Below are 16345 nucleotides of genomic sequence, written 5' to 3'. Positions count from 1 at the left end.
CACCCGTCGGAATTTTTAATTAAGTAGCGCTGTCACCGTATATTTGTCGTATATATTCAGAATTCAGTAGGTATAATATTTAACGAAAAACACTTTTTACTTCGATACACTTCAGTACAAGGGGTTACTTGATTTGCAGTATGCTATGAAAAGATCGATTAAACGTTTATTTTTTTTGTAATACCTATTGATTAGCATTATCTAACGATTACTCGAAATATCTTGCATTGTAATAAATCGATCTATTCGATTGTAATATCGTATAATTCTCATCCCCATATTTGTACGTCACTTTTGTGTGATACTGATCTGCAATTGAACCGGAAGGTAGGTATTATTACATTGTTTTATAATCATTTAAATTGCCGGTTGCATTTATTTAAATTAGTAATTAACACACAGGTGTTATACCAGTATTAAATCTTTCCACTCATTGTTGTGTACGTGTAGAAGTTTCGGTGGATGTAATATTTTATTTTTATCAAATTGATTAGCTTTACTGGATAGTTCCCATTTCTCAAGTGGTTCAGATAGAAAGATTATTGTTATTGTCGTTATTTGTGCATTATACGTTTAATCTTCAGTTGACGAGTACGTTTTGAGCATCGGCAATCGGTATATTTTTTATAATTACCTAATTCATAATTTTCCTGTTTCGATAAATGTTCATCAACAGTTTTTGTTATAGCAATGAAGAAAATTGTGGTTTTTGGATCGACCGGTGCTATAGGGCTGTGCGCCGTGGAAGCCGCTTTGAAAAAAGGTAGGTAATTTTTTTTAGGAAAATATTTATGGAACATTCTAGGTATGACATAATAAGTAAAAAAAGTGATTTAATTTATTGCAGTGGTTATTAGGAAATAGAATTGGCAAAATGCCGACAACCCTAGTTTTCATAAAAGTAGCTGTAATTTCATGGTAAATTACTGTAAAATTTAAAATTATTTTTCTGAAGTCATTGGCAATACATTCTTTGAGAAAGCATAAAAACCTTGTTTGATGTTTTCATGGTAGAATAAAAGATTATGTTTGCCTATATTTATTTTTAGTTATTTAACTAGTTGACTAGCTTTTGCCCGCGGCTCCGCCCGCGTTATAAAGTTTTTCAGGCTAAAGTTTTCCGTTATAAAAGTAGTAGTTTCCCGGGAGCCTATGTTCTTCCCAGGGTCTGAAACTGTCTCCATACCAAATTTCATCTTAATATGTTGGGTAGTTTTTGAGTTTAACACATTTAGGCAGACAGATGCAGCGGGGGACTTTGTTTTATAATATATTTTGTAGAACTTTTTAAGAGGAACAATCCCGTCATACATCATTGTTGCATAACTTTAACCGTTTACGCAGCGCACGCAACGGAAGCTCTCAAAACTAATAATTTTTCCTCGATTTGCAACATGTTTCATTACTGTTCCGCTCCTATTGGTCATAGCGTGATGATATATAGCCTATAGCACTCCAGGAACAAAGGGCTATCCAACACAAAAAGATTTTTTCAGTTCAAACCGGTAGTTCCTGAGATTAGCCATTACTGCTTCGCTCCTATTGGTCATAGCGTGATGATATATAGCCTATAGCGCTCCACAAATAAAGGGCTATCCAACACAAAACGATTTTTTCAGTTAAAACCGGTAGTTCCTGAGATTAGACATTACTGCTCCGCTCCTATTGGTCATAGCGTGATGATATATAACTTTTAGCACTCCACAAACAAAGGACTATTCAACACAAAAATATTTTTTCAGTTTGAATCGGTAGTTTCTGAGATTAGCCATTACTGCTCCGCTCCTATTGGGTGTAGCGTGATGATATATAGCCTATAGCACTCCACGAACAAAAGGCTATCCAACGCAAAAATATTTTTTCTGTTGGGACCGGTAGTTCCTGAGTTTAGCCATTACTGCTTCGCTCCTATTGGGTATAGCGTGATGATATATAGCCTATAGCACTCCACAAACAAAGGGCTATCCAACCCAAAAAGAATTTTTCAGTTCGAACCGGTAGTTCCTGAGATAAGACAATACTGCTCCGCTCCTATTGGGTATAGCGTGATGATATATAGCCTATGGCACTCCACGAACAAAGGGCTATCCAACACAAAAAGAATTTTTCAGTTCGAACCGGTAGTTCCTGAGATAAGACATTACTGCTCCGCTCCTATTGGGTATAGCGTGATGATATATAGCCTATAGCACTCCACGAACAAAGGGCTATCCAACGCAAAAAGAATTTTTCAGTTTGGACCGGTAGTTTCTGAGATTAGCGCGTTCAAACAAACAAACAAACAAACTCTTCAGCTTTATATAATAGTATAGATTGTAATTTTTCTTTTTTTTAAATTGTATTATGCTTAACTACAAGTATTATAGTTTATTTAGTAAACTATTAAGTAATAAGGAGAAAGAGCATATTTTTTTTTTAAAGAATTATAATAAGATTCTTATAAGATATCAGAATTTTTGATACAAGCAATAAAAAAAATTCAAGATAGTCTTTTACAAACATGCACAGAATGAAAACATTGCTAATAAGGAGTTGTAACAAATCTGTTTGCGGTCTGATGTCACCTATCCTTTTGCATAAGTGTAAACATTTATCAAGTCTATAAATAATTTCTAATGCGAAATATTTTTATTACTCTGCTGCTTTTGACTAGCAACAAAATATAGGCTGTTGATTGAGAAATCCTGAGTTTAATTCTAGGTCAACCAAAATATTTTACACTTTGCAAGTATGCTATGCTCAGGTTTAGATCTCAGATGGAGTTGATCATAAAAAATAAAAATATGATCAACTCTACCTGAGATTTAATCCTTCATCTTCTGAATTCAACATGCTTGATAAAATGTATTGAATTGACCCCAAATACAGTAGGATTAGAAAATCGTGATTATATATAACTCTTCATGGTTATCTCTTTTTATTAGAGCTATGTGTGAGTAGACTGAATGAATACTCTAGCCAAATTTCAGCCACATTGATGATTGATCACACTAATTCTGCATATCTATGCAGGCTATACTATAGTGCACAGGTGTGTACATAATACACAGTTACCCTCTGGTATTTTACACTCAATTGTCATAGTCTTGTGAGATGGAAAATCAATAACTCTGGAGAAAGATCAAGCACAGAATTAATATTTTTGGCTTTATTCAATAAAGGGACCTCAACGCGGTAGTCGTCTCGTACCGCGTACCCAATACGACTACAACACTGGACCAGTCAAGACTACAGTATAAAATGATCTCCTAATCTATTAGGATTGTATGTGATTATATAGCTATCTCCCTCACACTCAAGCACATTAATATTAGTTACGTCACACATTCATTATAATAAATAATGATATTACCTAAACTAATATTTAAATCAAATCTTTGAGCAAATAACTAATCTTTAAAAAACAAAGAAAATAAAGTAAGGTAGAATAAGTATTATTTATAAGGTGTGTATAACATTATAGCATTCAAACATGAGTAATTTATTTTTTACCTCTAATAGGTGCTTGTGCACTCACACATTAATAAAGTATTTTGTAATACTTTTTCCGTCACACACGATAACCTCTCAGATTAAGAACTTAAAATAAATATTATGGTGTAGTATGCAGTAATTATGGCGAATAATTATGCGTAGGTGATAACCTATAAGATATTATATAAATGTTTTCTTTTTACTATAATATTACTGTTGCTAAGCGCCGGCATAGTCTTAGCTGGCGGAGGTCAAATATTTTTTGGCGCCTTTATTGATAACTTTTTTTTCATAATCCACTGCATCTTTATATTTATCTGAGTAGGTATGTTATTCCAAGACTAGATCTATGTGCCAAATAATCCCGACAAAATCCATTTAGAAGTTAACCGTTAAGGTCGTAATCTGAACTTTGAACAAATCCTTTGAACAAACTTTGCCATTTATTGGAAGTAGTGTATAAGAATAGTCGTATTTTGTGTTTTTTGCGAATGTTTTGGTATTTGGACATCGAACACTTAAGTACACAGTATTGCGTCAGTACATTACATAAAAAAACGTCTCGTGCATCGGCATTATTTATCTACGAATGATAAAAATAAACTCAACATCACGATGCGTTCTCATGGCAAATTCTGATTTTCCGGTTTTATTTATTTTTGTTTTGAAAGGACTGGAGTGTATAAAACTCGTTTCATCCATAAATGGTTTTAGTTTCGCGCAAATGTACACCTTAAGGCTTCCAATAAATGAGCAGATCGGTCGTTTGATGGTCGCCCATGATCATCGCAATGCATGGAATTCTCAGTCCTTCATGGCGCAATGGTAGAGGCCTCGTGGGTATTTATAAAATAAAATACTATATTTATCACGTAGGCGAACAAAGTTGCACCTATGATACGTCAAAACAATGTATAAGAATAATAATTATTATTTCTAAACAAAAATTAAAACTACTTATACGACTATGGACATTTTAAATTAGGGATAAAATTTATAATGAAAACAAGGTACAAATCGAAGTAATTATCATTATTAATTTGTAATGAAATTGTTAATGATTGGAAAGGCAATTAATGCAACTAAATGGCGCGAAGAGCAAGTTGCTCGTTTGGTGATAAGCGACATCACTGCCAACGAAACCAAAAGCAAATTCAGATTTTTTTATAATATAATTCGTGACACTACACTATGCTCGATTTTTATTGTATTTTAAACGTTTTATGTGGTTGAACCACGTTTGACCTGTATAATACCGTTGATTCAAAGAAACCCGTAATAACATGATCGAATTGTACGTAGCGTGAAGTCTTAAATTCTTAGATCACGCATTTAAAACGTTAAGTAGCTCGGACTTAGTAAACCTTGGATAAAGTTGCAACTACTTACCTCTTCGGGGCGCAATGGACTTATTTTATCCTTTAAAAATGTCAAGAAATTGATGTTAAGTATCTCATCGAGTAAACCCTTGACTGGAGGGCGCCATGAGTACATATACGCAAGCCAAGTATTGAGATAAGATTATCGGATATTCAGTCTAGGTTTTGCTGATAAAGAGAAAGCGTATAGATATACATTATATATTTAGTCACTGTACACACCCAAAACTGTATTCTTTATTTCGTTGTCAAAAGTATTTGTAACGCAAATATGACGTTATAGGGTCGCCGACTCGATTTTTATTTACAAAAATATCTTAACCGGATATCGTAAACTACAAGAATCATAAAAATCCGCTCAAAAATAAAAATTCTTTAAATTTTTGTGTGTCTTTCTCAGCACAAAGGTTGAACGACCTACACTGTGACGTCATGATTGTTAAAGTTTGGTCGTATGAGTGAGACAGACTGATATCCCCAATAGATATTTACGCACAAAATTTTGCCCTTATTAACTTGCTGTTATGATTCAATTGTGTAATTATAGCTTGTCTCTTGTTCTCAGGTTTCTCAGTCCGCGCCTTCGTCCGTGACCCTGCGAAACTCCCGGAAGACCTGAAGAGCAAGGTTGAGGTTTTCGAAGGGAATGTTCTGGAACCAGACTCTGTCCAGGACGCAGTGGAGGGTACGGAAGGAGTGGTGATCGCTCTGGGAACCAGAAATAACCTGGCACCCACCTCAGACCTGTCCGAGGGTACAAAGAACATCATTGAAGCGATGAGGGCGAAGAATGTTAAAAATGTCTCGGCGTGTATATCCGCCTTCTTGTTCTATGAGGCGGATAAGGTGGCGCCGATCTTTGTGGACATCACGGCGGATCATAAAAGGATGTACACCGCGTTGAAGGAGAGCCCCTTGAACTGGGTGGCTGTGTTCCCGCCACATTTTACTGGTAAGTTATTGATAAAATTAAATTAATAATTTGCTGTAATATTCCAGTCGACGGTGTAAGACTGATAATTGATTCATTGAACCATCTGTGTAAAGTTATTTGCGGGTCTTGTGCCGGCTATGTAAACGAAAGTTTTCCCACTTATCGACGATTTTGTTATTTTTTTTTCCATACAAGTCCAATTTAACTAGTGGTAGGATATTTTATATATGCGTCCGGATAGCAACCGGATAGTAAGTGTGTCGCGTTCCGGGTTCAACCTGAGTAGGTATATCCAGTTCCAACAGGCCGACATAATTGTGTCGACTGCAGACGTGTAATCATCTCTCGTCAGTCGACATTCTATTGAACCCGACTCCACTTACCATCAGGTACAGTGGGGTCACCTTGACTTGCTCGTATAAAAATAAAACTAAAGAACAGACGTGCAAGCAGTAAGGCTGATGAAGAGCCATACGATCGCCCATAAAAGCATTAACAGCATGCAGAACTTTGAATTATTTCCAAGTACAAGGCATTGCACTATTCGCTCGGCGCGCTATGCACCCATCAGATATAAGTGAAATCCGAACCAACTGGTTTTACGTCTTGTCCACTAAGCTGAATGGAAAGTTCCAATTGCGACAGGAAAGCGATTACAATTGATACGAGTGGGTAATGGGCACCGGGATCCTGGCCAATTGAACGATACTACGTAACTATTGTGTCTGTACTCTCGGGGCGGACTGCAATGCACCAAGCATTACATTATTTGAAATACTAACCTACTTCCTAGTGTGATTTCACTGCTTGCTTGCGACTTCTGAAAAACCTTATGGTTATGGTTATGGGCTCCTTTTTCCGCACTTAGCCCGTAAAAAAAAGTCGGGCCATTGTGCGTGACGTGCATGCCGGCTACAAAGCAAGCCAGCCTAACTCCTTCCAGAAGCGCAGGATCCTCCTGGTGTCTCCACAGGCTTCTCGGAGTGACCCCGGCGAATCGAGGATTTTTGCCCGTTAAACGTTTGCCTGAAAAACCTTTTGCGGAATAAAGTTCAGATGTTTTTTAATTAATTGCCGGTGTACTTTTCCGAAGATATATCTGTGTTCATTTACGACATTATCTTATTTATGAGATTAGATCCTCATCCGATCATCGTTTACTTTCGCATTGGGATTTCTCTTAGCCTTTCCTGGTTAAAGTTCTCCAAAACAGATAATGCATGTGGATAAATATTTTTTTTGATTTATTTAAACGCAATGGCCTTGGATTGCTAGTCGAAGTATTGGAACAAGCAAGAAGCATGCTAATTACCTGGTACAGTGCGGCTTCTAGTTCGTTTGCATGATAATTGAGTTATAGCGAAATACCAAGACTATTTATATAGCCGACAGTACAAAAAAACGTGAGTTTCAGACCCGTGCCGAAACCCGTAGTTTCGCCGTGATTTCATAGTCCAATTGGTGCTTGTCTTTTGTTGCTGAGTGTCTAGATGGATTTATAAATTAGTGCAGCGTCACATTTACTGTATACATTGTAAATATAATTACAAAGCTTGCAAGTGATGCTAACATATACACGCACAGAGCAATCTATGACTCAGCGGTAGTCTTATGTCAGACCTATCACGATTTTTTAGTTCGCTGAGGAAGATAACCTGTAGACCGGAATTATGATTACGACTATCGACGGTCCCAGCTGCTTTCAATAAAGTCCTTGCATTCTATAGTATTTTCTATGTGTATAACATAATCACATCACGTAGAAAGCCTCTAATGACCGCGTCCTCTTACATTTTTACAGGTAGGTAGTTTTTACTGGTGGTAGGTCTCTCATATGTGAGAGTCCGCCTGGGTAGGTATGTTTCCATGCCCTAAATAGAAAGAAAGCTAGATAGATATTTCTTTAAACACCGTCGGTCATAACCACAAATTAATTTGAAACTTGGAACAAAACTATTGGATTGAAGTAACCAAATGCTTATATTCTTATTTTTTTTCTCTGTTAATGGTAGGTCTCTCATATGTAAGAGTCCGCCTAAGGAGGTACCACCGCAATGTCTGTTTCTGTCGCCAAGCAGCAGTGTGTAGTCACTGTTGTATTATCGGTTTGAAGGACATTGTAGCCAGTGTAACTGCTGGACGTAATAAGACTTATCATCTCATGTCTCAGGATGGCGAGATATTGTTTGGAATACCAAATAATACTTTGTAATTCAAGGTTATGACCGTTTATGGGCGGTCGTATCGCTTACCATCAGGCGAACGGCAAGTTCGTCTCGTCATACAAAGCAATAAAAAATCTCTAAGTAGAAGATGGTCTGATTTTAATATTTTGTTCCAGACGATCCTAGCCGCGAGATAATAGTCACCGTGAATCCGGAGACAAGTCCAGGCAGGACCATCTCCAAGATTGACCTGGGCACGTTCCTTGTCGACGCCCTGGACGAACCCAAATACTACAAGGCTGTCATCGGCATCTGTAATGTGCCTAAGTAATTGGTTGTGAAATTATGATATTGGCGGTTAACTAGATAACGAAAAAAGGTAAATTTTTGGTACCTAGGGCCGTAACTGAAATTTATTTACATACCATTGGCTAGGCTGGTATACTCGTGGCAATTCCTATTCTATATATTCCTAAAACATTGGTATTATGTTGGAAAAAAAAACTAAAAATTCACGTGGAAATTTCTAACGCACAAACTTCAAAACCGCGTGGTTATAAGTTATGGTATATATTTCTTGTGACGAAATAACTATTTCCACCCTCCACTGGGCAGTGTTTCTAATGAGAAGGTGGCACCAAAGTGTATGAATCAAGTTTTATCGCAAAGTATTAATCATAGTTAACTGTCAATATTTATATTTTAACTGCATTTTTGTATTTTAATCTGTAGTACATTCCGGTAATGTGCTATTTTCTTTTAGTACGTAAAGTATATTTTACTCTTCGTCTGGTGTGGGTTATCCATAAATTACGTCAATTATTCGTGGATTTAATCATCTTCAATTTATTAGGTATTCACAGGTTGCCCCTTGTAACTTTAGTGCGATATAGAATTGCTAGAAGTGATTTTTAGATGATTGTCATGAGAATACTTATGATACACCGCACTTATGACGTCACTCTGTTGACGTAATTTATGGATGATCACAGACCGGACAAGCTTTAGTGGTAAGCCAATAAAGTATGTTATTTCAATAAAATTATTTATTGTTTTTGCTATTTTTTTTTCACACCCGAACGTTTACGACACCGAGCCCTTTCAGCTTTACCCTTAACCAGTCCACGATAGGATCCTGATCATGTTTCCCGTGGAAATTGTAGTTCATGGGTGTCGGGGAGTCCCTCTCAGCTGGAGTACCAGTTACCGAAACCCTGCTGACCTTCCTAGATTCGTAACTTTCGAGCGAACTCGGGTACAACTCCGACTCACTAGCCATCGTGCAAGGACTCCAGGGGAACTGAACCCTCAGAATATTTGCGTCAGATAAAATGCCAGTGCTGGTGAAAGTCTCCATAGTCCACGTACTAACCGTTTCTGAACACTCCGGCATTCTATGCAGCAGAGGCATCTGTCTACTCGTGCTCGGCGTGATCGCACTACTCAGTAACGTCAGGGTATTCTTACTGCTGCTGTGGTAAGGGCTGGTCACGCCATAAGATGATGTGCTAACAGGTTCTGGGCTAAGGGAAGAAGCTGGCAATGCGTCCGTACTCAACCACGATGCGTAAGTATCTAGAGATTCTTGGTCAGTGTTCCAAGTTTCTGTACTCCATGGGGTACTGACCATGCTCAGCGTGTTCTCAGGAGTTAGGCTGGTAACTGTTTCAATGTCAGCTACAGCTGAGGCGCTGTAGGTGCTGGAAAACAAGCTGGAGGGCACAGGAGGGATGGCGCCCTCAGAAATCAGTCTGGGTATAGGCGCGCCCTTCCTCACCGTGTATTTACGCTTCTCATAATCTTTATCTAACACCATTATGCTATGTGCATTCTAGACATCACTGCGATGGGATAACAATCGTTTGCTATCTCTATCAGCCATCTGTAGTCTTCTAACGTTGGGATGATGGTCTGGAAGTACTCAAAAGGATTCATGATGATGAGCATATCTCACCCCAACTGCGATGTTACCTTTACTTCTTCATTTCAGTTACGGATTATTTTTTGTTTTTATTTAACTTTATAGCATAATTCGGCAGTTACAGGAGTGACGTTGCTGATTTTAATTTTAAATTATCTATGGTCATTTAAGGTGCGTATGTGTTTAACCTATTTGTAATCGTTGATAAGTTGAAGTACTTACTCGACCTACTTAGAAATGCCTAAAGATTCCCTACAAAATTTTATTACTATTAAAAACACTGTAGCCACTCCTTACCTAAATTAAACAAAAATATCCTTAGGCTCTCTGGTTTTATCAACAATTATTGAAATCTGGATCCATGCCTGGAGCAAACGCAATGCCCGTCAAATTCCTAAATCTTAAATTGGAGATAAATCTAGGAGCGTGGCAGTACCTACCTAATTGGGTACCTTTTATTTCTTTCGTTTAAAATGACGGGAAAAGTGTGGATTTCAAGAGATATAAAGACTGGGCGTAGAATTCATTATCCTACATAAGTTTAGTTAAAGTAAGTCTAATATTCTGCGTATGACAAAATACGGACGAATTTTGACTACTTATAGCATAATTTTTTTAATAGATTCTTATTAGTCTCGGTGCAGTGAACTCGGCCTTGTTTGCTACTGCCGTTGTAATCATTGTACAGGAACCACGGTTATAAAAAAAATAATGCTAATGAAATGAATTTATTTGAAAAAAACTTTGACCATAGTTTTTAATTACTTCTGGAATTATTACTCTGAATACAATTGGAATAAGATTTAAATTTTAATGCGTTAAAATATTACACACGGATATACTGCAGACATTAAAAGTAATGGTTACTTAAATTATTAAGCATTTTTATAATATTATTGGAATAAATCCGCTCGCCGCTTCCAACAGGTCGACGTGGAGATCCTTGGGGGAGGCCTATGTTCAGCAGTGGACTTCCTGTGGCTGAGATGAATGAATGAAAAAAAAAATCCGCTCGTTTGATTATCATTAGGTACGATTGATGATTGTTTATGAACGACGGTAACACCATTTAGTTAGAACTAATTATAAGGCTGTGATGGCAGTTGTAAACCTTAACTGAACCCCCATGAAGGCTACAAAGTCTTCGAAACATCGGGAGATAAAATATAAAAAACGGTGATAAAGTCCGGAATATAGTTTTATTTCAATGTCCAACATTCGCGTAAACATAAAAAATCATTAGATATAAACTCAATCAGTTTAGGTTCGTTCGTGTAACTGATAAAATTATAGATAGTACCTACATGCATAGTTTAGTTGAGGTACAATAGTTTCCGGTCTGCATACAAGTATGGAAAAATATTTTTACTATGAGAGCTAAACTAATTTAGCTTAGTTTTATGTGTGCAAGTGCAACCAGCATTAGACACTAAACTGTACTCATGTCATCATTATATACTAAGTTATAATTATTAAAATCGCTACAATGTCCTTCATACACCCTTGCTTTTTATCTCCGAAGAGGCAGGTGGAGGTGCAAGTAGTGCACCCACTTTTCACCATGTGTATTCCGTACATGATGCGATAAGATGAGAGCTTATCGCCATATCGGGCATTTTCTGACTCTGGGCTGATATTGAACCAAAAAACCCATATTTATCAATACCAGATCCAGGCATCAATTTCTCGCTTAATACTGTGTTATGTTCTTATCTCTGATTACAAAAATATACATCTTGTATTATCTAATACTTATCAATGAAACTTTATCAGATGCCAAACTCAAGTCACTCACAACCTCGCCCCACTGACTTGAATCGTGGGAAATAAAGGTTTTCGAATGAGGATCACTAGCCTTGATTGTAGTTCAGGAAAGTCAACACAAATGTCTATGGCATAAGATTGTGATTAGTCCAGAAGCTTAGCTAACGTTCTATCAATGACGCTGGAGTCCCGAACTTTAGAGTTCCCACCAGCCCTTTAGATTGTGGTTCAGAAAAAACTGTATGAATGTCCGTATTAATGATTAGTCCAGGGGCATAGCTATCGTCCTATCGATGATATTAGGTTCCAGAACTTTAAAGGCACCAACGTGTGTAAACAAAAATTGGGAAAAGTACGATGGGGCAGAGGCATAAATATAGTCCTTTCCTAAGTCTAGGCAACTCAGTTTGTATCGCCCCGCATGTGAAGCCTATTTTGCGGAAGTAAAGAAAAGATCGCCGATTGCTATGTCGCCATTGCTAAGTCGCGGCCTATTCACAAAAATATGCTACAGCATTGTTTTTATTATATGCCGTGTATTCTTCGTTGGTGGTCCTTAAATAAATAAATTCTTCACTATGATGGAGCAAGTAGTCTCTAATGGGTCCCTGACAAATTTTGATACATACCATATGCCACTTGTTCGAAACACGTGAGTTGAAAATCCGTTGCTACGGAATAATTGGGACGCTGCTTCCATAGATCACGTAGCCAATTCACCAAAAGCCACTTTTAAATTAGTTGCGGTTAGTTAGATTAAATAATATATCAGGTTTTTTTAAGATATTGATTTATTTTATATTTTTTTTAATTGGTATCAGGATTTTTTCAGTCAATCCATTTATGATGTACGCAATATGTTACTTTCTTAATAACTATGTTTTATATAATACAATATTTACATGACTTACAAAGGTTGTAACATATGTTGTAACAATGACACCATGCCATGCCTCTAATATTGTGCCATTTAATCATCAATGCCATGATTAAATGGCACAATATTAGAGGATGTTGGGCGCAATCTCGACTTCACATCAAAGAATTTTTGGTTGCAAACGAACTGAGGTCGTAATTAAATGATTGCACCACAATCGTTAATTATCTATCTGCCATTTTATTACTTTACAGCTAAAATGTCTGTTATACTTCAAAATAAGGTAGTCATACGTTCATAAACTACTAATGCCATCTCTTAACGATACTAGACACTACGTCAACGACCTTTTTTCTTTCTGCTGATATTTATCACCCAACAACTCTATATCTAAGAGTACTTTTCCCAGCTCCCCACTTCTGAACGCCTTGATCATATGCCGGGACACCTCCACCAGGTCAGGAACTTGCCGGACGCGTCCGTCGAAGTCCCGAATTTTCCTTACTCGATTGTATTTAACAGCTCCGGATATTAATACCTGAAAACAATAGCGTTGTTATTGTTGACTGCATCAGTAGCTAAGTTGTATTGCATGTGCGATACATCGTGCTGATGTCCCGGGTTCTAATCCCTGAACGGTCATTGATATTGGGTTTTCTAGTCAGTATTAGCTTGGAGTCTTGTGCCTAACATGGCAGTAGAGTCACTTCCTATCACATCATGGGACAGGACACATTTAGCAAAAATTGGGTGCCTAGTTGCATCACTACCTACCATTTGGATATAAAGGCATAATGTGTTTTGTTTATGTTTATAGAATTTTCGGTGACCCGTGATGTGTAGATAGGAATCAGCAATGCAGATCGGCAGTGGAGAAATGTGAAATTTTCCGAAAAGGAACACAACATAGTATAGGTACTAATATGCATAAATGCGGTCTACAAGTCGTTCTGATGATGAGATTCTACATAAATTCTGCATAAAGAGAAGCCGACAGGAATCGGGTAATATGGACCTTTCGCCACTACAGACCAGTATTATGAAGAATCCTCAATTTCTATTCAATGCTGTGGATTCTAAGCTCTGTTACACCTGTATAAAAGGGTAGATGTAATTATATTTCTTTCTTCCGGAATTAGCCGGAATTATTTTACCAATTCTAATTTGGTGTAGGGTCATGCACCACCTTGACCTCTGCTTGGTGACACCCTTGGTTCTAATTTATTTTAAATATCCAAAATGGCTTCAATAGAGGGGCCAACTGATTGAGAATAAATTTAAATATAAATTTTGAATCCTATTGTTTAACATTGCTTTGCTCAAAGATTCACCTGTGTTCCTTGATTAAAATATGTCAGGTACTCAGGGGTAATATAGCTTTGTATTAGTGATAGAATGTTCAACATTTGTTGAGTAGTTTTTGAGTGCATCAGTTACAAACATACAAAACTTTAATCTTTTTGTTTGTCATATTACTTTTATAAATTAAATAAATTTTATTTCTTATTGCATACATTATATTCATAGACTTGTGGTAATGAATTGAGTATGCTTGTACATATGAAAATTTTATTTGTAGCCTTGAAAAATTTAATAGTCGTGATTTAATTTTCAAAGTAGATTTAACAAACTCGCAAACAATTGTGGCTTCACTGTTTGCCGAATTTACTTCCGGCCAGTGAAGTCACGAACGCCACGTGAAATTTTTTGAGTAGAAAAAGTTTTCGTAAAAAATCGTTAAATATTAATACAAAATAAAATGGTTTATTCATCACAAAGGCGAACATAGTTGCGCTTATGATAAGTCAAGATACATGAGAATATTTAATTATTACTCAAATAAAGTCGCTTATATAACTACAAACATTTAATATTGGACATTAAAAAAGTTGAAAAAGTACAAAGTAAACCAAGGAGCCATCTCAGACTGGCAGGAAAAAAGAAATAAAAAAGATGTAAATAATCTTAATCTGAATCTGAATATTGAATTTGCAGCCTGAATACTATAGACCAATATTCTTCCACATTATTCCACTCCAATGTAGATTGGTGCAGTAAAAATTTAACTAGTTAAGTTAATTTAAGTTATTTATAACCAGCTGTTTGACTAAAATTCACCCCCTAGGGAATTATCTGTTCCCATTTATATCTTACTAGACTTAACTAAGATATTACACAAAAAATACCTTATTGATATCATCATTAGGTTCTTCCAGGCCCATGAAATCCACATACTTGAACTTGCCATTCTTGTTGAGCCAGTACAGCAGGTAATCAGCTATGATCTCCTCGCCAACCAGGTGATCTTGGAGTGAAGCACAGAGAGCCAGTTTCAGACCCATTTCTATCTCTGTTACTGTTGGTTCCAGGATACCTGAAGACGTAGGAGGTTTTGTATTGTGTTTTCAATAACATATTTGGTTCATGGGTCAGTAATTTTGTGGCTTATTTGGGCTAAGATAGGGACCCATATTGAGACTCAGACTAGTCTATGAGAAATCAGACTAGTCTAGACATAAACATAACTGCCTATAATCGAGTTCTAAACTTTACGGATACATTTTTCCCATTACAAGTTGCATAATAGTTTTCCACTATTTATACTTGTAATATGCATGGTAAAAAATTGGTTATATCTACAACTAATCTGGATGCTATATCTGAAGATCATTATATAAACAATACATACTCTTTTTATATATGTATCTGCTAGAATCTTCCTATTTAGGCATTATATCTCAGGTGCCAAGGGTCAGCACACACCCTCTGCGGATGGGGTGTATCCTGAGCCCCAGCACCTAGTGAATGTGTCAAAGGCTCTAGGGGACGCCACAGGTACATACTTGTGACCTATAAAAAATCCCGCCAGAAAGAGAGACGCCACAAAATATTTTGCTTCGGGTGCTCAAATAGCTAGGCCATCCTGTATAGACTTACCTGGAGTATCCAACATGAAAATGGTAGGATTGTGGTTTATCCTCATCTTGGTCATCAGGCTCCTGGTTACCCCTGCGACAGCGCCCACCGGCAGTGAATGCCTTCCGGATATATTCCTCGACCGAAGCATATTAATCAAGGACGATTTACCAACATTTGGCACTCCTATAATCATCACATTGTACTCCAACTCCTCGCTCCTGTTATACCTATTGGAATCCTTTATCAAGTCTACCATTAACGGCATTAGAGACTTCAAACCTCTACAATTCTGATCCCTGCTATTGGTAAATATAACATTGTTTATATTTTGTTCGGCGGCTAATTGATCTCGTATACTGGGTAATAACGACTGTATAGTCAAGTCTTTCTTATTCAGGACTAGTATGTGCGGCTTCACGCCTGTTAAAGTACTTGTAAATACAGGATTGCGTCCTGTGAACGGTATTCTTGCGTCGTGAACTTCTATTACACAATCCACACTGTTTAACTTACGCTGCATCTGCTTTAGACCCTTGTTCATGTGTCCGGGGAACCAGCGGAGCAAATCTTTACTTACGTAAGGGCATTTGTTGCGAAAATTGTATAAGGCAGCGTCGAATTTTGCCATTGTTTTTGTTTTGGTTTGAGGTTATATGGTAAAAAAAACTTGTCTTATGTACATGTATGGTACAAATGAAGATTAATCACTGGGAAGAAAATAAGGTTTAGTTTACTCGTAATATTAAATGGAAAAATACAGTAATTAAAGTTTAAAAATAGAGACATAACCTTCAAATATATAATAATTGTTATGACGTTTATAAATGGAGTTGCAACTCGTTATAATAATAATTTTGGACGTCAAAAATCTATCTCAAATCAATGAGTTTATCTACGATTCCTTCTAAAATT

General features: G+C 36.8%; 3 protein-coding genes across 4 annotated transcripts; 1 reads left to right on the top strand and 2 right to left on the bottom strand.

Moving 5' to 3' along the window:
* The first annotated feature begins 258 nt into the window (after positions 1–258).
* LOC115449431 (flavin reductase (NADPH)) lies at positions 259–9006 on the top strand. Of its 2 annotated transcripts, none has more exons than XM_030177256.2 (4): positions 259–327; positions 689–763; positions 5419–5805; positions 8129–9006. In XM_030177256.2, exons 2-4 carry the CDS (start codon positions 691–693, stop codon positions 8281–8283), a joined length of 615 nt encoding a protein of 204 aa, XP_030033116.1. In that variant the 5' UTR covers positions 259–327; positions 689–690; the 3' UTR covers positions 8284–9006. The 2 variants fall into 2 exon arrangements, with proteins under 2 accessions (XP_030033116.1, XP_030033125.1); XM_030177265.2 differs by having other exon boundaries at positions 320–615.
* On the bottom strand, positions 8981–10039 carry LOC115449411. The gene has a single exon (XM_030177224.2). It carries the CDS (start codon positions 9766–9768, stop codon positions 9022–9024), a length of 747 nt encoding a protein of 248 aa, XP_030033084.1. The 5' UTR covers positions 9769–10039; the 3' UTR covers positions 8981–9021.
* A 2371-nt stretch (positions 10040–12410) lies between these two features.
* On the bottom strand, positions 12411–16265 carry LOC115449271 (mitochondrial GTPase 1). Its single transcript, XM_030177049.2, has 3 exons — positions 15452–16265; positions 14701–14888; positions 12411–13052 (listed from the first exon to the last, which is right to left on the bottom strand). The coding sequence occupies exons 1-3, from the start codon at positions 16059–16061 to the stop codon at positions 12849–12851; spliced, it is 1002 nt and encodes a 333-aa protein (XP_030032909.1). The 5' UTR covers positions 16062–16265; the 3' UTR covers positions 12411–12848.
* Between the last annotated feature and the right edge of the window lie 80 nt (positions 16266–16345).

The sequence above is a fragment of the Manduca sexta genome, chromosome 13 (assembly GCF_014839805.1).
Source record: "Manduca sexta isolate Smith_Timp_Sample1 chromosome 13, JHU_Msex_v1.0, whole genome shotgun sequence".
Lineage (NCBI taxonomy): Eukaryota > Metazoa > Arthropoda > Insecta > Lepidoptera > Sphingidae > Manduca > Manduca sexta.
Note: the sequence above shows the minus strand (reverse complement) of the source record. Positions and strands in the feature narration are given on the sequence as shown.